Source organism: Polypterus senegalus, chromosome 9 (assembly GCF_016835505.1).
Source record: "Polypterus senegalus isolate Bchr_013 chromosome 9, ASM1683550v1, whole genome shotgun sequence".
Lineage (NCBI taxonomy): Eukaryota > Metazoa > Chordata > Cladistia > Polypteriformes > Polypteridae > Polypterus > Polypterus senegalus.
This window is the reverse complement of record NC_053162.1, coordinates 30,224,629-30,250,657: the sequence shown is the minus strand read 5'-3', so window position 1 is coordinate 30,250,657 and position 26,029 is coordinate 30,224,629. Positions and strand designations below refer to the sequence as shown.

General features: G+C 36.7%; 1 protein-coding gene across 3 annotated transcripts in view; it reads left to right on the top strand.

Moving 5' to 3' along the window:
* The window catches only part of LOC120535177 (collagen alpha-1(XXVII) chain B-like), a 391,818-nt gene that overhangs the window by 309,343 nt on the left and 56,446 nt on the right, over positions 1-26,029 (top strand). For all 3 annotated transcript variants that reach the window (XM_039762832.1, XM_039762833.1, XM_039762834.1), the window contains exons 35-39: positions 4,170-4,223; positions 7,953-8,006; positions 9,027-9,134; positions 19,285-19,338; positions 21,084-21,191. In XM_039762832.1, the coding sequence (XP_039618766.1) occupies positions 4,170-4,223; positions 7,953-8,006; positions 9,027-9,134; positions 19,285-19,338; positions 21,084-21,191 (378 nt within the window). The remainder of the gene's footprint in view (positions 1-4,169; positions 4,224-7,952; positions 8,007-9,026; positions 9,135-19,284; positions 19,339-21,083; positions 21,192-26,029) is intronic.

The window sequence follows — 26,029 nt, the reverse complement described above, 5'->3', positions numbered from 1 at the left end:
AACCTGCTCTCATCTGTAAAAAGCACAGGGCACCAGTGGTGCATCTGCCAATTCTGGTATTCTAAGGCGAATGCCAATCGAGCTGCATGCTGCTGGGCAGTGAGCTCAGGGCCCATTAGAGGACATGGGGCCCTTGGGTCACCCTCATGAAGTCTTTCTGGTTGTTTGGTCAGAGACATTCACACCAGTGGCCTGCTGGAGGTCATTTTGTAGGGCTCTGGCAGTGCTCATCCTGTTCCTCCTTGCCCAAAGGAGCAGATACTGGTCCTGCTGATGGGTTATGGACCTTCTATGGCCCTCTCCAGCTCTCCTAGAGTAACTGCTTGTCTCCTAGAATCTCCTCCATGCCCTTGAGACTGTGCAGGGAGACACAGCAAACCTTCTGTCAATGACACGTATTGATGTGCCATCCTGGAGAAGTTGGACTACCTGTGCAACCTCTGTAGGGTCCAGGTATCGCCTCATGCTACCAGTAGTGACACTGACTGTAGCCAAATGCAAAACTAGTGAAGAAACAGTCAGAAAAGATGAGGAGGGAAAAATGTCAGTGGCCTCCACCTGTTAAACCATTCCTGTTTTGGGGGTCATCTCATTGTTGCCCCTCTAGTGCATCTGTTGTTAATTTCATTAACACCACAGCAGCTGAAACTGATTAACAACCCCCTCTGCTACTTAACTGACCAGATTAATATCCCATAAGTTTCATTGACTTTATGCTATACTCTGATTAAAAAGTGTCCCTTTAATTCTTTTGAGCAGTATATATAAGTCATACTAATTTATACATTACTTTACATAATAAGTATATGCCAAAATAAGTTATTTAATAAATAAAAATATGTTGCATGTACAAAAACTTTGTGATAGCAAAATATAAATAAAATAAAGTATTGTAGTTATGGCACATAATTATAGGCTCTCTATAAAAAAAATCAAAAGAATGACATAGTTCATCACAAAGACTGCAATGTAAAGGTAAAAATCTAACCAGGGGACTGTTTCAAAAAGGAGGCTAAAGTAAGTCAGGATTCATGGAAATCAGGCTAATTCCATCCCAGAAAAACCTGAATTTAGCCAAACCAGTGTTTTTTGAACAGATTGAGGTAGACTTACATGATCCATTAGGCCAATGACGCAGATAATTCACTGATCCTTTTTTTTTTTTTTTTGGAGCAGGCTTAGGCTTTGTAGAAAGATTTGATGAAATTCAGTTACTGGGGTAACCAATAGCCTGCAACTAACCTAAAAAAGAGCAAGTTTAATTTGAAGGCTTATCGTTTTGAGGCTATAATAATCTGAGAATCTAATCATAGGACAAAATGTTGAAAATGACCTGTCATGCTGAATGAACAATCAAAACAGAAGCATCTTCAAATGAATGCCACAGAGTCATAGTGTAGGTAACCAGCACCTCCTGCCCTGCAGGTGTGAAGGAGGGTTGTAACCCTCTGTTGGTCAGACTTGTAGTTCATGACTGATCACCTGTTCAGGGCTTGGACATTTTACCATAAAATGTAATTCCATATCACCCTATCCCAGATTGTGATTGCCTGCTGCCATTTAGCATTGCGGCACCAGATAATTAAGTGGTGTGGAATTACACTATTGCAAGCAAGAATTAATTTTGATATCCTGGATTATGTAATCTCTCTTTCTGGAACAGACCCTAAGTATCTCAAAAGATAGGAGTTTCAAAAACAAATGTTATAATGCAGTATACTACCATGCTTTTACTATATATTTTTAAACTAGATGTGTTAAGCAAATTATATTAAATATCTTTATTGCACTCAACTTTAGTTCAGTTTTTAGTTCTAGCGCTACAGCATATTGCTTGCTTTAAGCATTACAATAATCTCAGCCCATGGGCAGCTGAAATGTATCGTTTTTTTGAATAGAACCTTAAGAGTTACCTGGGCTCCACACTAGAATCAAACTGATAGTCCTTTGATTTAATTAATTAGTAATCACTTATTTAAGCATTCTTCCCGACATCTGCATAAGTTGTCTATATAATTTACAGTTCTGTCTTAGTTTCTTTTTAAAGTTTTTTAATAAGTTTCTGTATTTATTAAATTCACCATGTTGCAGTGGTAGAGTTATGGTTGCTAACATTTGTAATATTAGACTATTTTGTATGTGTACATACTTCTGTTTTACATGGATATTTGATTTTCTGTCCACATTCCAAAAACTTGAATTTGAGTATGTCACATTGTAATTGGACGTATCCTGTGAAGGACTGGCATTCAGCAGGGGCTGAAATGTTGTACCCATAGTTAACCAGTCCAAAATCTCAGTTGATCATCAGTCCGAGTTTGTATGTACTGTATGTGTTTAATGTGATGTAGCTTTCTATTTATCTGAGTAGGTGGAACTACTTTTCCCTTCTTAGGTCTTTGACAACTGTATCTCTTCTCCTTTCCTGAATTTTATCTTGATTATATTATCAGAAAATTATTTAATGAAATACAAAGTATTTCCTGGGCTGAAGTGTTAGATTTTAGAAGCCACACCAAAGGATCATTATCATCATATTTTTTAAAATGTGTGAGCTGGATATTAGTCTTAACACTCAGTTCACAATATGCACAATACTGTGGAAATGATAACTTGCAAGATGACTTTTATAGCAGACTAATATGAAATTCTTAACACCTTTTGTTGCTGAGCAAACATCCAGATCTGGGTCTAACTTGGGTGTAACCTCTTAGAGAAGGTGTAATAATATGATGTGTTTTAGCTCCTTATGTGCCTTAAATTACATACCAAAAGTAAACGACTATTTGCTTATGTAATGAAGGAGCTGTAAATGGCTGAAAAGTAGCAAATACAAAACTCCACATTTCTAAAGGAAACCATGCTGTCAGAAACTCCACACAGAGTCATAGTAAGGTTTGGGGCAGCCACCCGTATATTTGGTATCCTGGCTGCAAAGTCACCAAATGATACAGCACTGATGTGCACAAAACAGAACTGAGGGAATAGGGACAAGGTGGAGGCTTTTAAAGGGGAAGACAGGAAGTGAAGTCAGAGGGGCCGGGATCATAAGGGTCTTCAACCACAGGCTCGAGCCCGAATGTGACATCAAAGGGGCCGGAGCCAACAAGGTCTTCCTCCAAGTGACGTCAACAGGGCCAGGTGGAATCTCCCGTGGATGGTCTGCAGGAAAGCGAGAAAAAAAAAATCAGTGCACTCTGCCACATCCCGGTCTGACTCGGAATTGCCCTCACTCAAGCCCTATAGCTGCCTCCCATGCGCACATGTGTGAGATGGCATAAGGAGCTAAGGCACTGCGTCATAAGATTAAATCAACTGGACCTAAATCATTAGTTTCCGTTAGTGTATATTTTTAACAAAACATTGAAGGTTTACGTAAACAGGGAATAAGCTGTAACATGATTGAAATTTTACAATTCTGAAAGGAATTAATGCAGTGGACCTAGGGTTTTACTTTAAAAGGAGTTCTTCATCAAGAACACAGGGATTCTTACGGAAACATGTTAAAGGTAAATGTTGTGCAAATGTTAGTTTTCTTTCATACAGAGAACCGTAGGCATATAAAATACATTACTAGGTCGCATAGTATACAGCAGGGCATTGGAGACCTTCAAAGTTCAGCTTGATGTTATTTTTAGAGTAGTTAGCTGGATAGAATTGACAAGCTTTGTTGAGCTGAATGGCCTGTTTTTCTCAAAATTTACTATAATGTTCTAATGTTTACCTTGTCTTAGACATCAAAATTGTGATGACAAAGGATTGTTGGTTATTTTCATATCTGCTGACTTATTGTAATATCTTGTGAAGGTAGAATTTCCCTTACTTTACTTATAGCTTTTTGAGTTTTAAAATAAAATCACTGGTATCAAAATTGCAGTAGAAATTACTATTTTAAATTGTCATATAGTTCCTTTTTTTAAATTATTTGTAATCTTTGCTTGGTTTTCATTTCATCATTGTCTATTGCCTTACATTCATTTTTTTCTTGTTCTTATTTTGATAATATACTTGAATGCATCTGTGTTGCATACATGTCCCTGCATAATATTATGAGGATAGAATCTTTTTATGAAATTATACATATTGTCTCAATTTGTTTAGACAGTATGTTATCAGCATGTGCTGTGGTAACTTTAGAGCACATCACCAGCTAATTTTCTTCTTCACAGGGTGATGTTGGACCTGCCGGTAATGCTGGAGAACAAGGCCTCATTGGACCACGGGTGAGCTATATCTTCATCCTTTTACATTTATTTAGAATAAACTTCACAAAAACTTGCTTGAATTATATTGACTTGATTGAGCATAAAAATGCTCAGTTGTTTATCACTTATACTTTTCATTGCATTGAAATTGAAAAAACTTTCATGACCAGGATGATTAGCTGAAGGCTTCAGTGGATTTTAGATAAGTAATAATAACATTTTTATTTTAAACACATTGGTTTACATTTGGGTATTTGGGCAGACTTGCTCCACATCTGAAGTTATACTAATATTTAAGGGACTTGCTGTGAACAATAACACTGTATTAATATTATATGGTTTAACACATTAAGCTGCTTTTAAAAAATGTTCAATAAATTGGCCTCATTCCCATTGTGATGAAGATATCCTAGAAAGACAGGAACAGGACATAGACAATGGTTCATCCAGACTCAGGTAATTGCAGTGGTTTTTGGGATTTTAGTGAGAACTTTTAAATGGTGTTTAAAGGTTATTTCGACTTAAACCGTCCTGCAATTATTCCAGAAGGGGCAAAAGTGTATTTTTACAATGCAATTTTTACAAAGAATGACTGTCATTAGAGAAATTTCCCTGACATCATAAATTAATATAGTTTAATGTGTTAAAATGTGTAATTATAATAACTCGATTAAATGATATACAGTAGAGTACAATACAACAGGAACATTCAGTTAAAGATAAGGAGGTTAATGAAGGACAGCGGCAGAAATGTTTAGTCAATCCCTGTACATTTTACAATATAGGGATTGCTTATATTCAACACACACATGTTAAACTGAATACTTTTGTTGTTGATTGAACTAAAAAACATTTTAAATCTGTACTTTTTTACACCTTTTTTAAGAGATCAGGCTAACATCCAGCCTCAGAATACCACCATCTATTATCAAGTTATCCAGGCAAATATACTGAAGTCGCCTAAGGGCTAAGACACTCAACCTGCTGGTTCAGTCTCCATCACTGATTTTAGGCATTATGACACTGTAATTAAAAAAAACTCAGTTTATGATTATGTGCTGATTAGGTTTATTGTAAAAATCTAAATTAGAAATGCTGCCATTATGCATACACCATGCATCAACAGTAAACAGAATAAACAGACTGAACATTCTTTGTTATTGATGTATTTCATTCATATTGCTTTACTTCTGTGATTGCAAATCATCTACTCAGGTGTATGTGATTCCTTATGTCACTGCTTTTGATATGTGATAAACTAATTTTAAAAGCCCAGAAAGCTGACATCAGACTAAATACAAAATAAGGCTACAGATGCTTGTAGCGAAAGCACTTTGAGAGGATCCAATAACCACATGAACTGAATCTTTGGTGTAAAAAATTCAGCAAAAGACACTCTGCTTGTGTGTGCAAGACTGTATGTACAGTTTATGCACTATTGTACTTACAGACATTAAATATCGTATATACTGGAATATAAGGCAAGTTTTTCAGCACCCAAAATGTGCGGAAAAACGTCACCCTCGGCTTATATTTGAGTCAGGTCCCGCTGCCCCCGCCAACCCGACAGAAACCAGAAGTGTACAGTACATTGGAACCTCGGTTCACGAACGTCCTGGAACACGTACAAATCGGGTTACGACCAAAAAGTTCGCCAAACTTTTGCATCTGTTCACAACCACACACACGGTATATGAATAAGCCAGTTTCTCTCTCGGTTTGTGCACGCCGATGATTTCCGCACGTGTTCAGTCTCTCCCTGTGCAGCAAGCGAGAGAGAGAGAGCGACACACACAGGCACACGTGATTGAGAGAGAGGGCTGGCCACATAAGGCTGAGATGGCAGTTACAGAATGCACAGGGCTTGTTTTTGAAGAGACAGATTCGAGCATTGTTTTAACCTTGTTGAATTTAATGAAGACTTTTTTCTATTGGATTTTAACCTCCACTTCACTTCTTTTCACAGCAATCGGTTCGTAGCGTGCATTGTTGCAATGTTACTTTTCTTGGTGGTTTATTAAATGACGGATTTTTCAAATGTTAATTTTTTTTCCCTGTGCTTTTAGTGAGCGGTTTGTAGCGCTATGGAGCGAACTCTTGCAGAGTTACTTTTCATTGTTGTTCAAGGTTTTCTCAGTGTTATTCAATGTTATTATATTTAGTTTACTATTACGCTGTGAATTCTATGGTATTATTAACTATATTTGTGCTTAAAAATCTTTAAAAAAAATATATTTACATACAGTTCTTACGGTCTGGAACAGATTAATTGTTTTTACATACAAACCTGTGGGGGAAATTACTTCGGGTCTCAACGAAATTGGGTTACGACCAGAGTTTTGGACAAAAACCCGAGGTTCCACTGTACCTGATTTGGTCTGTGGGCGGTAGAAGAACTGCTTCGGGCTCTGTGTGGTGCTGTGCAGCCTCTGTGAGACTCATTCTGGGCTGTGTGCTCAATTAATGAGCTGATGCCTCAATTAATGTACGGTAATTTTATTGGTATTTATTTTGATTATTGAAACTTACCTGTAGCTGCTGCATTTCCCACCCTAAGCTTATACTCGAGTCAATAAGTTTTTCCAGTTTTTCCAATTTTTGTAGGTAAAATTTGGTACCTCAGCTTATATTTAGGTCAGCTTATACTCAAGTATATACGGTAATAGTGAAATAAAGTAATGGCCTCACAATGTTTAATAATCTCATGCATCCCTCATTTATGTTTAATTTCACTTGACTTTCCTTAATTCTTATTACTAGACATGATGCCCGCTGTCAGAGCAAACATTCTTTTTCGCCACCACTACTTTTCAGTTATAGCATTAGACATGTAGACTTGGTCAGAATGGTTTCAAAGCCTTGGAACCCACACAACATTATGTTTTGTAGAAGAGAGATAGATAGCACCCATGTGTAAACACATTAAAGATTAAATAAAAGCTTTTTGATTTATTGTCCTCAACATGTTTTTAATTTGTTTTAAATCATGTTATATTTAGAAATTCAGATGCTAAATTCTGTACATACAAAATATTTTTAAATTCAGTATAAAGATATTGTAGTTGCAGTTGTTAAAAGGCATCAGACCTAAGTAGCGTATTAATATTTAGTCCATGTGCATTGCACTGGATGATTTGATACACAATATAAAAGAGCAATGGTTTATTTCACAGTATTACAAATGCGTAAAGCAGGTCATAAGAGCAATTATGGAGAAAAAAAATTTAAAGGGGGGAAAATCTAGATATATCTCATAAAGAAGGTGTCTTACTGTTACATTATTAGATGGAATCAGATTTTGCATTAAGTAGTACCTTAGACTATGGCTGTTGCAGGAATGCTTTCTCTACAATTTCCGAGAAGGATAAATGGTCTGAAGAACAACCTTCACGTTTCCAATCCTTGGACATAATTTGGCAAAGTTAAAGATAAGATAAAAATAAAAATGTAAAACATTAGAAAGTCAAATATTTGAAACCCTCTATAGTTCAGATGCCCACAATAAAACTTCATTATGATACCTGTGACATATCTGTGGTTACATAGTTGTTTTTTGTTTTATTTTGGTTTGGTTTGGTTTTTTATTTCAAGCTCAGAACACCTTCAAAATGTAAAACATCCAAGCCTGTCTTTTTCCTTGAGATGTCAGTGAACCCTTGATAAATCCCGTCGTGCTATTTTCATTCAAGTAAATTGTCACTTGCATAAAAGTGTGCTTTATGAATTCTTATATATATATATGATTAGGGTGAAAATGGAGTAGAGGGAGAAGCTGGACCATCTGGTCACGATGGAACTAAGGTAAGAAGATACCTCTTGTGTATTTAGCTGGTTTCTGTGTGTTTTTATTTTATTTTTTTTTACTGTAACAAATCCATTTGTCAGAGTTTCATTTTCCTTCTTAGAAAGAATTAAAATGTATTTTATCTCACATGGATATTATTTTCAGCAAATCACAAAATATTTTGCTCACCTAACTAGTTGGTGATATTGAAAGCTAAGTATTCTTCATGTACTTTTACAAGCTAGGCTGACCTTACAGCTTAGAAATGCTGAACTTGTCGGTAACGATTTTAAAAACTGTTTCATTTTCATAAACTTGTTTTTTGCACATTTTCTGCTTTTGAAACAAAAGACCTTAAATAATAAAATGTGTAGTTATTTTACAGCTCTACTATGTTTAGCCATATCAAATATACTCACCGTTTGAGTATTTTATAGTAAAATATGTTTAAAAGCCCAAGTTGCAAAGTTTTTTATTTTGTGGTAAACATATACTCTAGCCTCTTTATAAGTATAGATTTGTTTTTGTTTCTTTTGCCTTTGAACTTAACAGTTAGAGAGATTTTTTCAGGGTTACTCAATGGGTCAGAGGTAGAGAAACAAACCAGTAACATCTTGGTTTTTAGCTCCTAGATTGTACGTATTGGAAAAAAAGAACCAAAACCAAACTTTGCATTTATTATAAAGGGATCCTTGGGAATGTCATATTAACAGTTTGTCTTAAGATGTTGGCCTTGTATAGTACTATTCTGTCTTTGATCAAATATATGTAGAAGGCTAATTTAAAAAGCAAAAAGTTGTATAATAGTCCAAAGCAAATCAGGTCAATTATCTAATAAATCTGAATATCAACAGCTAAACTAATACTAATCATCCCAGGCTCACCCACAGCAGGGCATATTTATAAATATATGATATTTTTGTTCTGGAATTTATGCACTACATGAAAAGAGTTGTAGTAATGTCTAAGAAATAGCCATGTTTTCTTGGCAATGGTAGAGCCATACAAGTATACTGAAATTTTAAGTATGATGGCAGGGTGAAAAAGGGGAACCAGGTCCTGAAGGCGAAAAAGGAGAAAAGGGCAACATCGGACAAAAAGGAAAGGAAGGTTCTCCTGGAGATCCAGGCTTGCCTGGAGTAAAGGTAAGTGAACAGCAATGTGATGTAGAGTATGTCAAATTCTAAAGATATGAGATGATTGAGCAGCTGGAGCCTATCCTAGCAATCATCAAGTGCAAGGTAGGAGCAGTTCCTGGACAGGGCACCGGCCCATAATAGCGTGAACAGACACACATACGCACACACTAGGGCTAATTTGACATTGCCAATTCAGCTACCCCGTGGCCCTGCCCAGGTCAAGTGATTGGTGTAGATGGATAGATGATACAGTGGAATACAAGAAGAAGTTCTCCTGAAAGCCTAATGAAAGTTAATACGTTTTCATTTTTAAATTGTTTTTTGGAAGATAGTTAAGTAGTTTTCACATGTTTTAGAAATATAAGCAGATACAGTGCACAGGAATGAACATTTTTAAGGTTTATAGAGTAATTATTACAGTATTTAAATGTTGCTGTACTCGTTGAGGTTCAGAAGCAGCTGCAAATAGTCGTGTACACCGGTTAAAAAATCTTAAGATGCTATCTCTTCACTGTGGATTCACTCGATTCTTTCAGTCTGAAAGTCAAACCATAAAGATCTTATCTGACCTGTCAGACCGTGCTAATCCTGTGTTCACTCTACTTCAGTCTGTTAAAATAGCTTAGGTCTATCAAGACTACTGCTGCCAGGTTTCATATTAGTACTTATGTTCAAGCTAAGTATTTTGACCATAGGGTGTTTTACACTATTTTTTCTTTTTTTTTGTTAAACTGGTTGTTTGTGGGATCTTGTGGAATATTCATTGTTGTTGTCCAAATATTGGTATGAATCTTACCAAGTCACATACCATGCAACTAAATTATGTAAAAAGTACCATACATCTTTAATACTTGCTATAGCTGAACCTTTTCCTTAAAGTGTCGACAGGCACAAACACTAACAGACTCCCCACATACTCCTGACAAATTAGCAACCTAAGCATTTAAAGTGTCGATCTTTTTTAGTTCACTCTTAGGTCACTAACATCAAGTCCATGGAAATGTTTATCTTTTTATACTGCATTTATAAAAGTACCCAGTGTTACGAGGGTATATCTGTATAATGGATTAAGGTAAGAATGGAAGTAGTTATGTGTGCTTTAAATGTTTACTCTTTTGTCATTGCTGGCTGAAATGCAAGTATCCCGTTTGCCATCTATACTGCCGCTCTATATCTTGATGTCTGTCTGTTTGTCTGTCTTGTGACAGATAGAGGGCACTATCGTCCTCTTGAACCCTCAGACAATACGTCAGACACCAGGTAAAAGTCCAATAAGTTGACTTTTTATTAATACAAAGTTCACAAAGCACCCTCCTCTCCACAATACTCATACAATAATTTACAAGTCTCAATAATACAATCCTCCTACTCCCAGACGCATTGCCACCCTTCCACCCAGCTCAGCTCGATGTCTGGGATTTCCAGTCGTCCTTTTATATTGTCTGACACGGAAGTGTTTCCAATCCTTCAGTCCATGTGATTCCTATCACTTCCGGGTCAGATAAAAAGTCCTCTTCTTCATCCCGGAAGTACGCCATTCCTTCTGTCGCCATGACTAAGACGTACTTCCGGGTTATAGGTGAAATCAAAGTCTCTGGGTCTTCTTGTAGCGGCCCCTGTAGGCCCCCATGGTATCCAGCAGGGCTGTGATGAAAAACTCCACTGTCCATGATGCCCTGCTGGAATTCGGGACACCTCTATGTTGCATGCAGGGCTCCACCTGGCGACCTGGGGGTATTGGCCGGGAAGAAAGGCCGGCCATATCCCACAGTCTCCATCTTTTAGGCTATGTGTTTAACTTTGCTTTGCCTTGTACAACTTGCTGTTGGCCTGATAATTTCTAATAATGGTTCTAACAGTGGTTCTAGTACTATAAATGACTTTTTAAATCTAATAATCATGATAATGTGCAATATTTTTGTAAGGTCACATAATGTATTCCTGTAATTGTCAAATCCAAAGGTATAAAGGCATTGCCAGATATGTCTGTGCTATCTATATTTTGAGTCAAGTGGATGAAGCAAAGACAGAGACACCTCTTTATTAACTTGGGATGTTGGACAATATTGTACATTCATAAGCTTGTTTCTTGTATGCTGGAAGAAAAACCCTTTGCATTCTTCTCAAAGCTGAAGATCTTATATCTTACAGGCATAGCAAGCTAGCTGTGACTCATTAGTAACAGAGGAAACAATATAGGATCTGGCAGAGCATCCACAGACAATATTTTTTGCCAAAGAATTATCTTATGTCAAGTAATATAATATGCAAAATTTATAAAAAGTGGCAGATATCTGACAGAGTTTAAAAATCTGACCTCCTTTCACCCCACTTTGTGAGAGAATGTACTTTTGTATCCAGCTTAGTGATTAGTTCTTACTCTAATAAGAAACTGACATTACATTGTAATTAAAAGGACAAATGCAATTATAATGACAACAGTATGGCATTAGTGGATAGAGGAGGCTTGGCCCCACCAAAATGAGATGTCTTAAGCACCCTGATACACAAAAAAACATTAGCTAGTTTAAATTATCCTCAAATTTTCCACTCATACACCATACAATTCCAAGCTCAAAGGCTAGGGATCACTCTGTATTTACAGGAAAATTCTCAGAAGGAGAGCTGTACATGGCTAAAGCCTATCGGCACTTGACCAGATTTGAACTACTTCTATGGTTACAAAAGTCCAAGTCCTATATCCTTCCTCCCTGTGCTCCTTCTGAAGGCCCCAGATGCTGTGACTTGAAGCCCACTACTTCAAAAAACTCTGAATGCCTCAAATAGACCTAGGCCTAAAACTCAAAACAGCCCTTGGGCCTACACTAAATCCTAACCCTTGGATCAAAGAAACTGAGCAACTAATTGTTGAAATTATTTTTATTTAATAAATAAATTATGATCTAAACAAACTGTGAATAAAGTATCTATCTATCCATCTATCTATCTATTGGAAAGGTCAAAACTAATTTAATAATGGACAAAAAAATCCTAGAATAACTAAAACCAAATACACAATACAAAACAAAAACAAGGAACAGACCAAAAATCGAAAAACGTGAAGAACCCAACAAAGTGGTCAAAGACCATCAAGACTTTATAGACCAACAAGATTTTAAAGCAAAAAATTGGGAGGTTAGCCAAATAATATGCCAAATGTCTGTGGCATTTCAAGCCTTTATATAAGCCCATACCACAGACCGTTCTAGCAGCATAAAGAGGCTCTATTGCCTCAAACTCAATATACATCCATCCATCCATCCATTATCCAACCCGCTATATCCTAACCACAGGGTCACGGAGGCCTGCTGGTGCCAATCCCAGCCAACACAGGGCGCAAGGCAGGAAACAAACCCCGGGCAGGGCGCCAGCCCAGCGCAGAACTCACTAAATGTAGACATCAGGAAAGTACAAAATAATGACTAAACAAGAAAATACTAAATCAAAATAAACCGTTGCAAATGAAAAGGTAAAAAAAATCTTATTATGTAACAAGACACACCAAATCATTCATATGAACACCAAAATGAACAAACAATAGAAAAAGAAAGTAAAGTCAGGGAAGATGCCCTGGCAAAACTATAACATCAGGTCTCTTGCAGAGCCATAATATTTATTAAATGAGCAAGCCCTCTTCTGTAACTGTAGCTTCTTACCTGAGATTACAGGACTTCCACATGTTCCCCGCTAACTACCTAATAATCTAGTGCCCTCAGAGCAATAACCATTTCCAGAGAACTTAAAGAATTTGGTAGGAATGAGTTGTTCTTAGAGATTGCTTATGGGTTTTCTTTATAATTGAGAATCCTTCTTACAAATGCTTGAATATGGCTTCCTCTAATGGTGGTCATTCCATGTGATTATCATCATGGATACTGATCTAAACTATTGACTTCCCTTTTTCTTTCCTTTTTTACCTGTGGCATTGTGATATAGTGGCTCTGTGGCTTTGTAAGCATGGCCTGTTTTTAAATAAATAAATAACTAAATGTCCAGCTCAATCTCTGTGGGTATGCATGCTCACACGGCTATGGGAGGTTGATGAGGTAATTGGGGCGAGACGTACCTGCACCTGACGGTGGGGTCTGTCTCAATTGCTTCATCTGCTTTCTGCGGAACATGATTGAGGTGCTGTTTCCATGGGGGCGTGTAAGGGAGATCTGACACAAGAAAAGAATAAGACGAAAGGAGGAACAATAGACTGGCCTAGTGAGAGAGAAGAGACACGCAGTAGGTTAAAAGAAGAGAAGGAAAAAATGAGAGGCAGAGAAAGACGGAGAAAGAGAGCACCTGTGCTGAACTGAGCGAGGCTGGTGGTTGGGTGTGAGTCTTGGGGCTGTAGGAGCCGAAGGCTGTGGAAGGGGCGCTCCTACTGAGTGCTTACTGCTCCTTTTCTTTTCTGTCCGATACCGGGTGATACTGAGGGCAGTATTGCCGATACCAATCCTGATCCCAATACCAATGTAGCCAGAATGTTGTCTTGCAAGTGTGTTTAATCTTCTGTAAAAACTTTCAGTATTTACGGACATCAAAAAGTCACATTTTAAAGATTTTGCATTACTAGGTTATTACATATAGTGCCAAAGATTGGACTTCTTTGCTTGTTTATTAACAGGAGTTAATAAACATTTTCAGCTCTTACAAACAATCTATGAAACAACAATAAGTGTTAGCTCTACATTTTTTCTCGAGAAAAACAAGTAAAAAGTGTTGCATTTTTTTGCTCAAAAAATTACATATTTTTTTTTTTACTGTAAAACATGCAAAACACTAAAAGTAAGCAGTCAGATGTGTAAAAATTATAATAATGTTGCAAATACCGCTTGAGCATCACTTTCAGATTCATCAGACTCAGTTTCACTGTCTGTTTCAATTTCGCTGACTGGAGACACATTCACTTCGTCATCACTGCTGATGAGAGGCTCCTCAACATCACTGCTTGTATCATTTTCAAGAGTGTGTAATACTTGGGCTGCTAAAAAAGGTTTTTAGCAAGATGCTGCCATTACTTAGCATGCCTATAAGTGAATGGAGAACATGCACCTGTAATGTGACCCGGGTAATATTCGGGACTACAGCTTTTAGCATCGTTTTTACAGCCCAAGTGACACTCAGGTCTAAGGCTAGGGATTGGGAAGTAATGGTAAAATAGAGTTATTTATATATATAGGGTGACATGGTGCATAGCACTGCTGCCTCGCAATTAGAAGACCCGGGTTCGCTTCTCAGGTCCTCTCTGTGTGGAGTTTGCATGTTCTCCCCGTGTCTGCATGGGTTTCCTCCGGGTACTCCGGTTTCCTCCGACAGTCCAAGGACATGCAGGTTATGTGCAATGGCGATTCTAAATTGTCCCTAGTGTGTGCTTGGTGTGTGTGTGTGTGTGTGTGTCCTGCAGTGGGCTGTCGCCCTGCCCGGGGTTTGTTTCCTGCCTTGCACCCTGTGTTGGCTGGGATTGGCTCCAGCAGACCCCTGTAACCCTGTAGTTAGGATATAGCGGGTTGGATAATGAATGGATTGGTGAATATATATATAAGCCCCCTGGCTCTTTCGGCATCCAACCCCCACTTACAGCCAAGATCACAAAATTCTATAAATATATAAAATAAAAATGTATTATTATTTAACGGAGTAAAAATCATGAAATGAGAATAAAATATTTACTCTCTTACCAATTGGAGTATTTCCATTAAACTGAGGTCCACTATGCGCGATGAGTATTTATGAGACTAAATAAATGATCCATTCATTTTAACTGACATTCTTATAGATAAAAAAACTTTTTATAAAAAATGACTCATTTAAATAACAGGAAAAATCACGTGAAAACAAAAGTGGTATGCAATGGGTCATCGTAACTCGACCTTCAGCTAATTAAATCACCTAAATAAAAAAAACCTTCTTGATACTTTAGATTATAATTTAAAAACAAAATAAAAAGATCTAACAACATCACATTAAAGTTTGATAAATTCTGAACAGAATGATACCAAACATATATATGTAGGTTTTAAAATAAGCCGATTTAAAGCATGACAAAAACATCACATAATAAGTCACATATAATCATTACACAAAATTGTTGCACTTTCAGGCATATATATATATATATATATATATATATATATATATATATATATATATATATATATATATATATATATATATAGTGACAGATGCCCAAAGACTGGAAGGGGTTAAGGCAGCTACTTTGGGACACTGCCTCCCCAAGACTTCCCTACATTTATATACAGTATATATACAGTATATATATATATATATATATATATATATATATATATATATATATATTGTGATAAGAATGAGTCGGAGACATCATAAAGATTTGGGGCAGTCACCCGTATAATTGAATAGGCTGCAAAAAGTAGTTTTAAACAGCACAATGTGCTTAGTTCGGAGTCCAGAACAGAACTGCCTGTACTGAGGCAAGATGGCAGTTTTAAAGGGCTGGAAGGGAAATGACGTCATCTATGCCAGAACTGGGAGTGGTGTCCTTGTGCCCGGAAGTGACGTCATCCTTGGGGCTGGCAACAGGCGGGATTTCCCGGAAAAGGTCTGTAAGGGACTGAGAGAGATAGTCAGTACACTCCGCTACCCCCTGGCCTGGCGTAGAATTACTAGTGTTTAGGCCCTTCAGCTGGTTCCCATGCGCACGTGTGTGACAATATATATATATATATATATATATATATATATATTATATTTTACAAAATGGACATAATAAATATATTAACTGTGCAAATATGTTCTTAACATGTACATTCATCAAGCTATAAGTGTAATATATTCCTCCCTAAAAACAGACATTGATTATTTTCTTTTCAAACAATTACAACAACCTTACATCAGATTACAATACTAATTGCCTGGGTACTGCCTGCCTTTATGGAAGACATTTTTAAGAGTAGACTGCAGCCTGAGTGTCTGTGCACGCTTCTGATCGCCTCTATTGTTAACTACACATATTTGACAATGTGACTGACTTTTGTAGCATCCTACGAGGGAAGAGAACACACCAAACAATGTTTACTTGATGCATGCAAAAACTACTGATCTTTATTATTGAACGTTATTAAAACTATATACATACAGTCAAAGTATGTGAACCCCTAGGAATTATCTATGTTTATGTCTAATTCCCATATAAAACATGGTCTTATCTTCATGTCAGTCATAATAATGAACAAACACAGTCTCCTATAACACAGATTTTCAGAGAATTTTTGACCATATTGAATAAATCATTTAAACTTTGAAACTGAAGGTTGGAAAACGCTAATGACTTTTTAAAAAGCTCATTGCAGTCTGAATTTAGCACACCTGGAGTCCATGTAATGAAACGAGTTCAGAGGTGTGGCTTTGAATTACTTTGATTGATAAAAACACTATAAAGTTTGAGTTTGAGCTTTTGACAAGAAGCATATCCAGATGGGAATCATGCCTCGCACAAAAGAGCTGTCTGAAGAGCTACAATGGAGAATTTGTAATCTACATGAGGCTGGAAAGGGTTACAAAGTCATCTCAAAGATTTTAGATATTCAACAGTCTACTGTTAGGCAAGTTGTCTATAAATGGAGACAGTTTGGTATTGTGGCTACTCTGCCTAGAAGTGGGCTTCCTGCCAAGATGACCCCAAGAGCACAACGCAAAGTCAGCAATGAGGTAAAGAAGAACCCTAGAGTGACAGCAAAGGACTTGAAGAAGTCATTAGAACAGGCTAACATCTCTGTTCATGAGTCAACTATACGCAGAACATTGAATAAGAAAGGAGCCCATGGCAGGACTCCAAGAAGGAAGCCACTGCTATCAAAAAACAACATTGCTGAACACCTGAAGTTTGCGAAAGAGCACTTGGACACTCCACAACAGTACTGAGAAAATGTTTTGTTGAATGATGAAACCAAAATTGAACTATTTGGGAGGAACAAGCAGAACTTCTTTTAGCATAAAAAGGGCACTGCATATCAACATCAAAACATCATCCCTACAGTAAAGTATGGCGGAGGGAACATCATGATTTGGGCCTGTTTTGCTGCATCAGGGCCTGGACAGCTTGACATCATTGAGAGGAAAATGAATTCACAAGTTTATCACCAAATTCTCCAGGATGATGTGAGTGTGTCTGTCTGTCAACTTAAGCTTAGAAGAGGCTGGGTGATGCAACAGGACAATGACCCCAAACATCGCAGCAAATCCACAGCACAATGGCTTCAGCAGAACAAACTGCGCCTTTTGGAGTGGCCCAGTCAGAGCCCAGATCTCAATCCTATTGAGATGCTGTGGAATGACTTGAAGACAGCCATACATAGAAGACAACCAAAGAATATGGAAGAGTTAAGGCAGTTCTGCAGGGAAGAATGGGCTAAAATTCTGCCCGCACGATGTGCAGGTCTGATCTGCAGTTACAGGAAGCGCCTGGTTGAGGTCATTGCTACCAAAGGAGGGTCAACCAGTTATTAAACCAGATAATTCCAAAGGGTTCACATACTTTTTACTTTGACTGTAACTGTAACTGTTGCCTCTCCACTCATCAACCCACCTCCTCCCACACTGCAATGTGTGTGAATTGTGTCTTACAGAGGCGCAGCTCCTCCATTCGTAACACTTTCATCTGTTTTACTAGGTTTGTGGTGTTGCTCCAAGAACTTATGGTCTTCTAACACGTATCAGATTTCGCCTCTTTATGGTTCACTCAGTGGAGTAAAATAACTCCAAGCAACGCTTTGTTTTCTTTCTGCCATTGGCTCACATACAGAGCTCCACTGCTTTGGTTGGTGAACTGCAGCACTGCCATTGTGAATGCAGGACGATGATAAATGCGGAAGGAAAAGCAGCTCCTGTTTTACTCAATATGACATGTTTAATTTAATCATCACCATCAAATGCTTTTCTTTTAAATAATTTCTAATAAACTTGAATATTACTGAAAATGTGTAATATCGATACTTTTAATGTGAACATCAATGTTTGAATTAATTGGTCAGGATCTGAAGCAGGAGTGGCCTGATATGCAGAGTATGGCTCAGGGACTAGTGGCGGGAGACGTATGCGGCTCAGTGTGGCGCCCCAGTATTGTCGAAGGTCGATAAAATGGGGACCTGAGAAGGGATTTGAAAGTTGACTGCTCCTGTCGGCGGACCTCCTTCTGTGAGGTCCAGACAGGATAAGGGGAGGAGACGCTAGATTTCAGAAAGAAGCGTTGGGGCTCATTTTCTTTATGGATTGTCTCTGGTTTTAACATCATTGTTTTTATTGGAGCTCTTTTTAACCTTCAGCTTCACTGTTTATTTTTGTGGATTATTTATTTATTGACTGTTGGAGAACTACACTGTTTTGGACACTAGAATCAATTGTTTTAATAAAGCACTAACCACTTTACACCTACCCCTTGCTGTGTTTGTGTGTTGTGTCCTCATCTGCTGGCTCATCCTTGGGTATGTTATCGGCAGTAGCGGGTTCAAGTGGCTCCACAGAAGGACCCGGAAGCGTGGGGCGGGCCCGCACCATCACAGGCATTTCCTTACCAGTCCAAAACCTAGGCACAATAGCAGTACTATAAAAAGACATATAAGAACTTTAGAAAGATTTTCATTTTAAAATTCTATTTATTGTCTAGTGTACGTCATACAATGGAATTCTTGCATGTCTCATCAGACCAGTTGAAGACATTGGATGTAAAATGGGACAAATGTAAAAAAGGGAGGAATTTGGAATCCTAGTAGTTGTTGAGATTTGAATTAATTTGACTTGTCCAATAGAAAAGTGTTTAGTAAGTATTATTAACTTGCTAATATCTCCTCCTTATACTAATGTAAGCAGAAATCTTACAAACCTGTCACAAACCTGGCAAAATGATTTTCTGAGAAACACAATTTGAAAACTTTCCTGTTAAAATGTATGTAGCACTGTTACAGTGATGTATTAGTTTTTATTTCACTATTGATATTAAGCAGTATTTATTTTTCAGATACATTTAGTGTGTGAACATGAGAAGATACAGTATGTTACATAAACTATTATGAGCATAACTTTCTTTATAAACCCAATGCTAAGAAACAACCCGCCAGATTTTTTGTACATTGGATCGTAATATACTGGTTTCTAAAGATGTTATTCATCTGTTTTTATAATTACATAGGGTCCTGAAGGAAAACCCGGAAAATCTGGAGAAAAAGGCAAGATGGGTAGAAAGGTACTGGTTAAATTTATCTATCTATCTATCTATCTATCTATCTATCTATCTATCTATCTATCTATCTATCTATCTATCTATCTATCTATCTATCTATCTAGAATGTTTAGAGACTGACTCAGAATTGTTTTTTGTGAGCTGATGCAAAAATCAGCCATACTGTATATTTATACTCCTTCATATATAAAAAGTAAAATTCTGTTTGCATATCCATCAATGTGCTCAATCCAATTCAGTGCTCCTGCAGCATTAAGCACAAGGATCACTCACAGAATAAACTCCACACACACTCCATTGCTGAACCCAGTGTTCTGGAGATGTGAAGTAGCAATGCTGAACACTGCAAAAACATGCAGTAAAACAGTCAGAATATGTTCCATTTGTTCTCCTCAAACTCACATAAGGTGTACTCAGAAGTCAAATGAGCATGCAACAAGCTACATTTTTAGGACATCCCTTCTTTTATACTGGCATCTCTTTAACCAGTTTAATCAGCTTGTAGAAACATGTTTAAAATTATAGAATTTCTGTTAAAGCCTTACATGCTTTTGAACTGAAATATTACATTAATTACTGTAGTACCGGAAAGTCCAAGTGTACTTTTAAGTCCAAATGTATATGAAAATGCATACTTTCAAAGTTTTTACCAAGCAATATACAGTAAATTTAACAACTAAGTGTACTTTCATCCTTCCATTCATTTTCTGAAGTCATCACTACAGGAATGTGGAAAGCTAGAGTCTATCCTAAAAACTATAGGAGTAAGGTAGGAATGTTTTATACTGGATATTTGGACACACAGTGTTGGTACAAACTATTTAAACCTTTTAACTCAGTGGCTTAAGAATATAGAGGGACACTTAAGTCCCTGACAAAAAATCACGACATGAGCAAAGTACACCAATTTTAAACAGAGGGCACTCCAGCCAAGAAATAGTTTGGAATTTAAAAAGTGTAAGACAGTACTGCTATGCAAAATTCTATAAAAATGTAAAAGAAACTTAATTTCTGCATTTTTTCTCTGATGTTGTTATATCATGAGTAAGCTGACCTAGCAAAACACATTCAAGCTTCTAAAAGAACACCACTGCTTGTGCTTGTGGAGCAGTTATTCAAAATCATACACACACAAAGGGAACTGTGGCTTTGTGTTAATCAGAAAAAACGAGCTCCATTTTAAAAGTATTTATACGTTTGAAAGATATTATTATATTGCTAACCAGCGAAAACACTGGTTTACATTAATGAGTAGTTTGGCTTTGAAGGTGCTCTGTGGAGAATTTACCATACTATTTTCAGTATTTAAGTGCCACTTAATTTAGAACATATGTTTTGGACCTTATATACAAAGAGGAAAAAACGAAATGACTAAAATGAAAACCATGGCTTTCTCTTAGATGTTCGGCAAGGCAAGGAAATTTAGAATTTTGGGTGATATATTTCTTTAACACCAAGTTCACTTAATGTTACCATATCTTGCAATTTCATGCCCTTGGATGTGAACATCCACAGCAACCTTTTTTGGTTTTATTTAAAGTAAGATAGTAGTTGTTATATTCTTCAGAGTGTTATGGCATCAAATTAGTAAATGTTTTTAGAAGTTCAGATTATACAGGTTTTTTAATTTTTCTTTTTTTTTACTATTTCACACAGAAAGTTTCCAGGTGTCTGATTTTCTTAATCAAAATCATATTTACAGCTATTTGTTCATACCTGTGTAATACAAATCCTTCTTTTCTCATCAGGGAGATAAGGGTCATCAGGGTCACCTTGGCGAAACAGGTATAATCGGAGAAAGAGGGATCTTGGGATTCCCTGGCCCAAAAGGATCAAGAGGGTCACTTGGACCAATGGTAAGTTCTGCAGGGTAGCCACATTATCCATATTTTATCTGTAAAATATTTGTATTCTTTTGGTGGGGCCCCATGTCTGCCTTATAAAACAGTGAAAAGAAGCGTGCAAAAAGGTTTTCTTTTACACTGGCTGAATTCCGGGAAAAAACGTAAGAGCTCTTTTTCTGAATGATTGCTTTGGCCTAACATGAAAATATTTTCCAGAGCACATACCATATAACCCAAAATAAAGACAACAGTGCAGCACTGGATTTCCTAGTGTGTTTTGTCATGTCTTAAGCGCTCAGTAATCCTTTCCTTCTTTAAGTTGGCTGACTTATTTTCTTTAAAAATCTGGTTTTAATAACCATTCACATTCAGCTCTAATATACCTATATATCAGAACTGGTGCTTACTAAGATTCATGAATTTATACCAGAAACGTAATGGCAACTAACAGATTCATGTATGAGGCAGTAAGACCACACTGTTATTAATCATATTTTTTTAATATACATAGGTGAACAGTGATACTGTAAATATTTTAAAACTACATCTCACAAGATCAAGAAAGTAGCAGGAAAACTATTTTTAAAAGTTTTCACAATTTCTACCATATCCTAATTAAATTACAGGCATAAACTAGGAATTATTAAAAGTACATATTTCTATCAATTCACTGTCTGTGAAGGTGCACATCCTAATCCTTTTTCGTAAAAATCTACCTCATCTCTCTTTGGCAGAATAGTTTACTCACAGCACCTGAGAAATTCTCAGATTGAACAGTTTAGAGGGATTTCATGTTAACATTTAATATGATGGGTTACCGAATGGTGTGTTTTGTGTTTTTTGTGATTTGGTCTATTGCAACACTATTGTATTTGATACTCTTTTGTAATATGCATGTTGTATACCATTTATATGGCATTATATGATAAAGATTGATTGACTATCAAAGTTGTATAATTGACACTAAGTACTATAGTCAGCTTAATTGGAAAATGTAGGATCTGCTCGTAACTGCTGCGCAGTACAGAATGAATCTTGAACTGCAGCAGGACTTTAAAATTAGTTTTAAACCATGTTTGAACATTTTGATGTAATAATCAAATTAAATGCATTTTTTGCTAATTCTGAAAGTTGCGTAAACTCTAATTTTCAGAGTTTGTGGTCCATAATATGTATCAAATGACCTGTTCGGTGTATACTGTACAGTATGTCTCAGATACTGGTGATAAGGAATTCATTACAAAGGCTCCTGCATTAACTGTCTATATGAACTCGCGCAAGCTTATAAAGGTGGGAGATGTTAACTGAGCAATTAACACTGATCTAGGTCTTCAAGAACTGCAATTACAATACCTAGAACTGCAATGATGACCCCAGTTTATCCAGGATTATAGCCTCCTTGATCCAGAGAGAGTTTTATACCCACATATGAGACAATATTCTTTCTTCTCCTTAGTATATCATACTTTCTCACAAATTTACTGTTTTTTTTTTTATTAATAATGGTGTGCTATCCACATTTAAATATTGTAAATATACCTTTGCTATCTTCAAACATATTCCTCTTATTCTAAAGCTGTTCTGCTTAGTAAAAAAGAAGTATGAATTTTAGGTGTTAAGACTAAAAATGTTACAAGAAGAAGAGCTGAGGTAAAAAAAAAACAAATGTGAACTAAGCCCAGTACATAAATCAACACTAAAAGAACAAGTGAAAATTCGTTTTCCTTAAATGCTCTTCAGAAAGGTAATTCTTAAAACCACAACTAGCTGTTTATTTCAGGAATCCAAAATTTTGAACACTAAGGGGAACACAAAGTCTCCTTATGTACTTCTTGGAAGTGGTATCATAATGTACAGCTTCCTGGCATTATATGATGACAACAGGAATGTGTTGCTGTGCACAAAAAGGCAACCAAAAACAATCTGAAAGAGAGTAGCAGCTATGTTAAACAATGTAGTTGCAAAAATTATGAACAAAATAATGAAATAATACAGTGATAACATGAAACTAATTCTAATGAATCTCCAAACCTGCCCAATTAAGAAATGAATTCAGAAAGCAGCATAAATCATTACTCCTGACTGACAAAGTCACCTGTGGAATTTAATCCATTAATGCTGGCATATTGGGAATATATAAAATTCATGTCTACACAAAATGATCTGTTCCTACAAACAAATATGTCTGCAGTGATACCTGTGTTAATACATAAGGAAACGCTCTGTTTTTTGGGAGAAAATTTATCTCATATAATTTACATAAAATAAGTTGTAGATTGTAAAGGAGTTGATGTCTAAGATTTCTATTGAATATGCAAGATCACCAAATAATGCACTTTACTGTTTTATCATGGAAAGGCTTTTGGGGACAACTCTCCTTGAAACATGCATTGATTCTTTTTAATGAAGTCACTACTACTGTCACTACTTTAGTCTGCATATTCTCAACACTTGCCAACCTTTGGATATATACATTTCATAGTGGCAGTGCACTTACATCCAGTACTACTTTTTTGTCGGTAGTTCCTTTAAACTTCACCCCAGTATGACTGTCTGTGTTGTGAAAATGTACCTTAATATAGCTGTTTTCTAGTGTCCCTTGTGTACAGCCTTATCTGTATGTGGACAGCTGCTTTAATCAGAGGTTTACTAGCTCAGTATGGCTAAGCCACACCTGTGCCAATCACCAAAGCAGGTGCCCACTCACTGCGCTGCTTTTTATTGGAGGCTTCCCTGTTAGCTGCTAATCCCTGTGGGAATATGGCAATCACCTGCACCAGCTGCTCTTATCAGTATACTTAGAATATATCATCATCATGTTTGGTCTCTTTGTTTTTCTCGTTTCTTATCTGCTATTTTATTTTTTGCTCAACAAACTCAGGCTTTAAGGCCTCACTTCACCTGAATTAACAATGAATAATCAAGAAGTGTTTGCCTTCCTCGGGCTGTTTGTCCATTCAGATTGTAATTACTCCAAGCTAATACATTTCAAAAAGTATTTGTAACAATCTGTTTTTTTAAGATTCTAAAAGAATGAATTAAAAGATACAAGGTTCATGTCAGTAAAGATACAGAATTTAAAATCAGTCTATAGCACTCATTTAAAAATACAAGGGAATATTTCAAATGGATTTATATTCCTTAGTTTAAGGCAGGGGTGCCCACACTTTTTCAGCTTGCAAGCTAATTTTTAAATTGACCAGTTCAAAATGATCTACCTACTTTCAAAATGATTCTATCTATCTATCTATCTATCTCTCTATCTCTATCTCTATCTCTCTATCTATCTCTATCTATCTCTACCTCTCTATCTATCTCTATCTCTCTATCTCTCTATCTATCTCTATCTCTCTATCTCTCTATCTATCTCTATCTCTCTATCTCTATCTATCTCTATCTATATATATATATATATATATATAGCATATATATATATACACTGAGTATACTTTATACATAAAATATATGTTGTCGTACCTTGCATAACTGAATAACCTTTATGGCATAATAACAATAGTTTTATGGTCACTACAGTATTTGGATTTAATAATCTTCATGTGGGAAAAGGCTGACTCACATAAATAACTAGAGCCGAATAATGCAGTTAAGGAGGTAGCACATTTCCTCATGTTTGGATATTTTTCTTCTATGAGTAAGTTTCAAAACTGTCCAAGAGCCCCAGACTTCAGCTGAATGTCATCCTGTAGTGTCAAAATCTCATCCTCCACTGTAGACGAGTTGTAGGTGAAACAGTGTTGCAATTTTTGATGCGGGTGAATCACCCTCAACATCTTCCCTAAATGGATAGCACTTAAATGTACCGATTGGCTCAAGTAAAGCTGAGTCTTGAAACCGTCTGTCAAAGTCTGACAGACAATTTCAATCTGCTCTGTGTAGCGTATGTTGTCAAGTTGCACACACGCCTTCCATTGTGTCTCCAGCTCTGACACGAGGTTTTAGATGTTCCACAAATATCACTTGGAACGATGCTTCATGTGTCTGCCTTTGCTTTTAAATTCAGCCGAGTGAAAATGACGGCTGTCCGATTAACTGCGATTTTAGTTCCCTCTCCTTTCTCTTTCTCAGATCGCTTTTCGGACGGACGCCAGTTTCAGAAGTTTTATGAACAGTTCGAAAGTGCCTTTCCACATTTTCCTTCTTTGGAATAGCAATGATAGATTGACAGATCAGACAAACGCACTTTGTGACATTGTGAGAGAAAAAAATCCTCTTCCAATTCCACATCCAGCCTATACCGTCCCCAAACAATTTTTTTTTTAAATCCCTTCTTTAATCGATATAAATTGGAAGGCTAACTAGATCACTTAGATAGCCAGAGTTTTGCAGTAGCTCGTGCGTTTGATCGTGAGTGCGGGATGACCAGTGTGTTAGAAGAAAAGAGATCTCAGACTGGCTGCCCTGTATGTCAATCAAGTGGTAAATGCCATAGGGAGGATATCTGATAGACTAACGTTTAAAAACGTTTTTTTAATGCAACGCGATCTACCTGCACTGCCTTTGCGATCTACCGGTCGATTGTGATCAACGCATTGGGCACCCCTGGTTTAAGGTTTAAGGAAACTCTATATAAATGAAGTCCAGGTTTTCTAATTGCTGGCTGTTTAATCAGGTGTCTTTATTGCTGGCACGTTAATCAATTCTAGTTTCTTGATATTCCATCTATGCTGCAGATTCATTTTTGAATTGAAAACTGCTTAGTTCATTCTTGTGAGTTTGAATAGATAGGAACTTGGTTCCCAGCCCAATGTAGCAGAAAAGAGCAATTGTGCAAGCAAGAAAGCAGATTTTTATATATCTTAATCTTTAAGCATTATTCAAATAAATAGTGC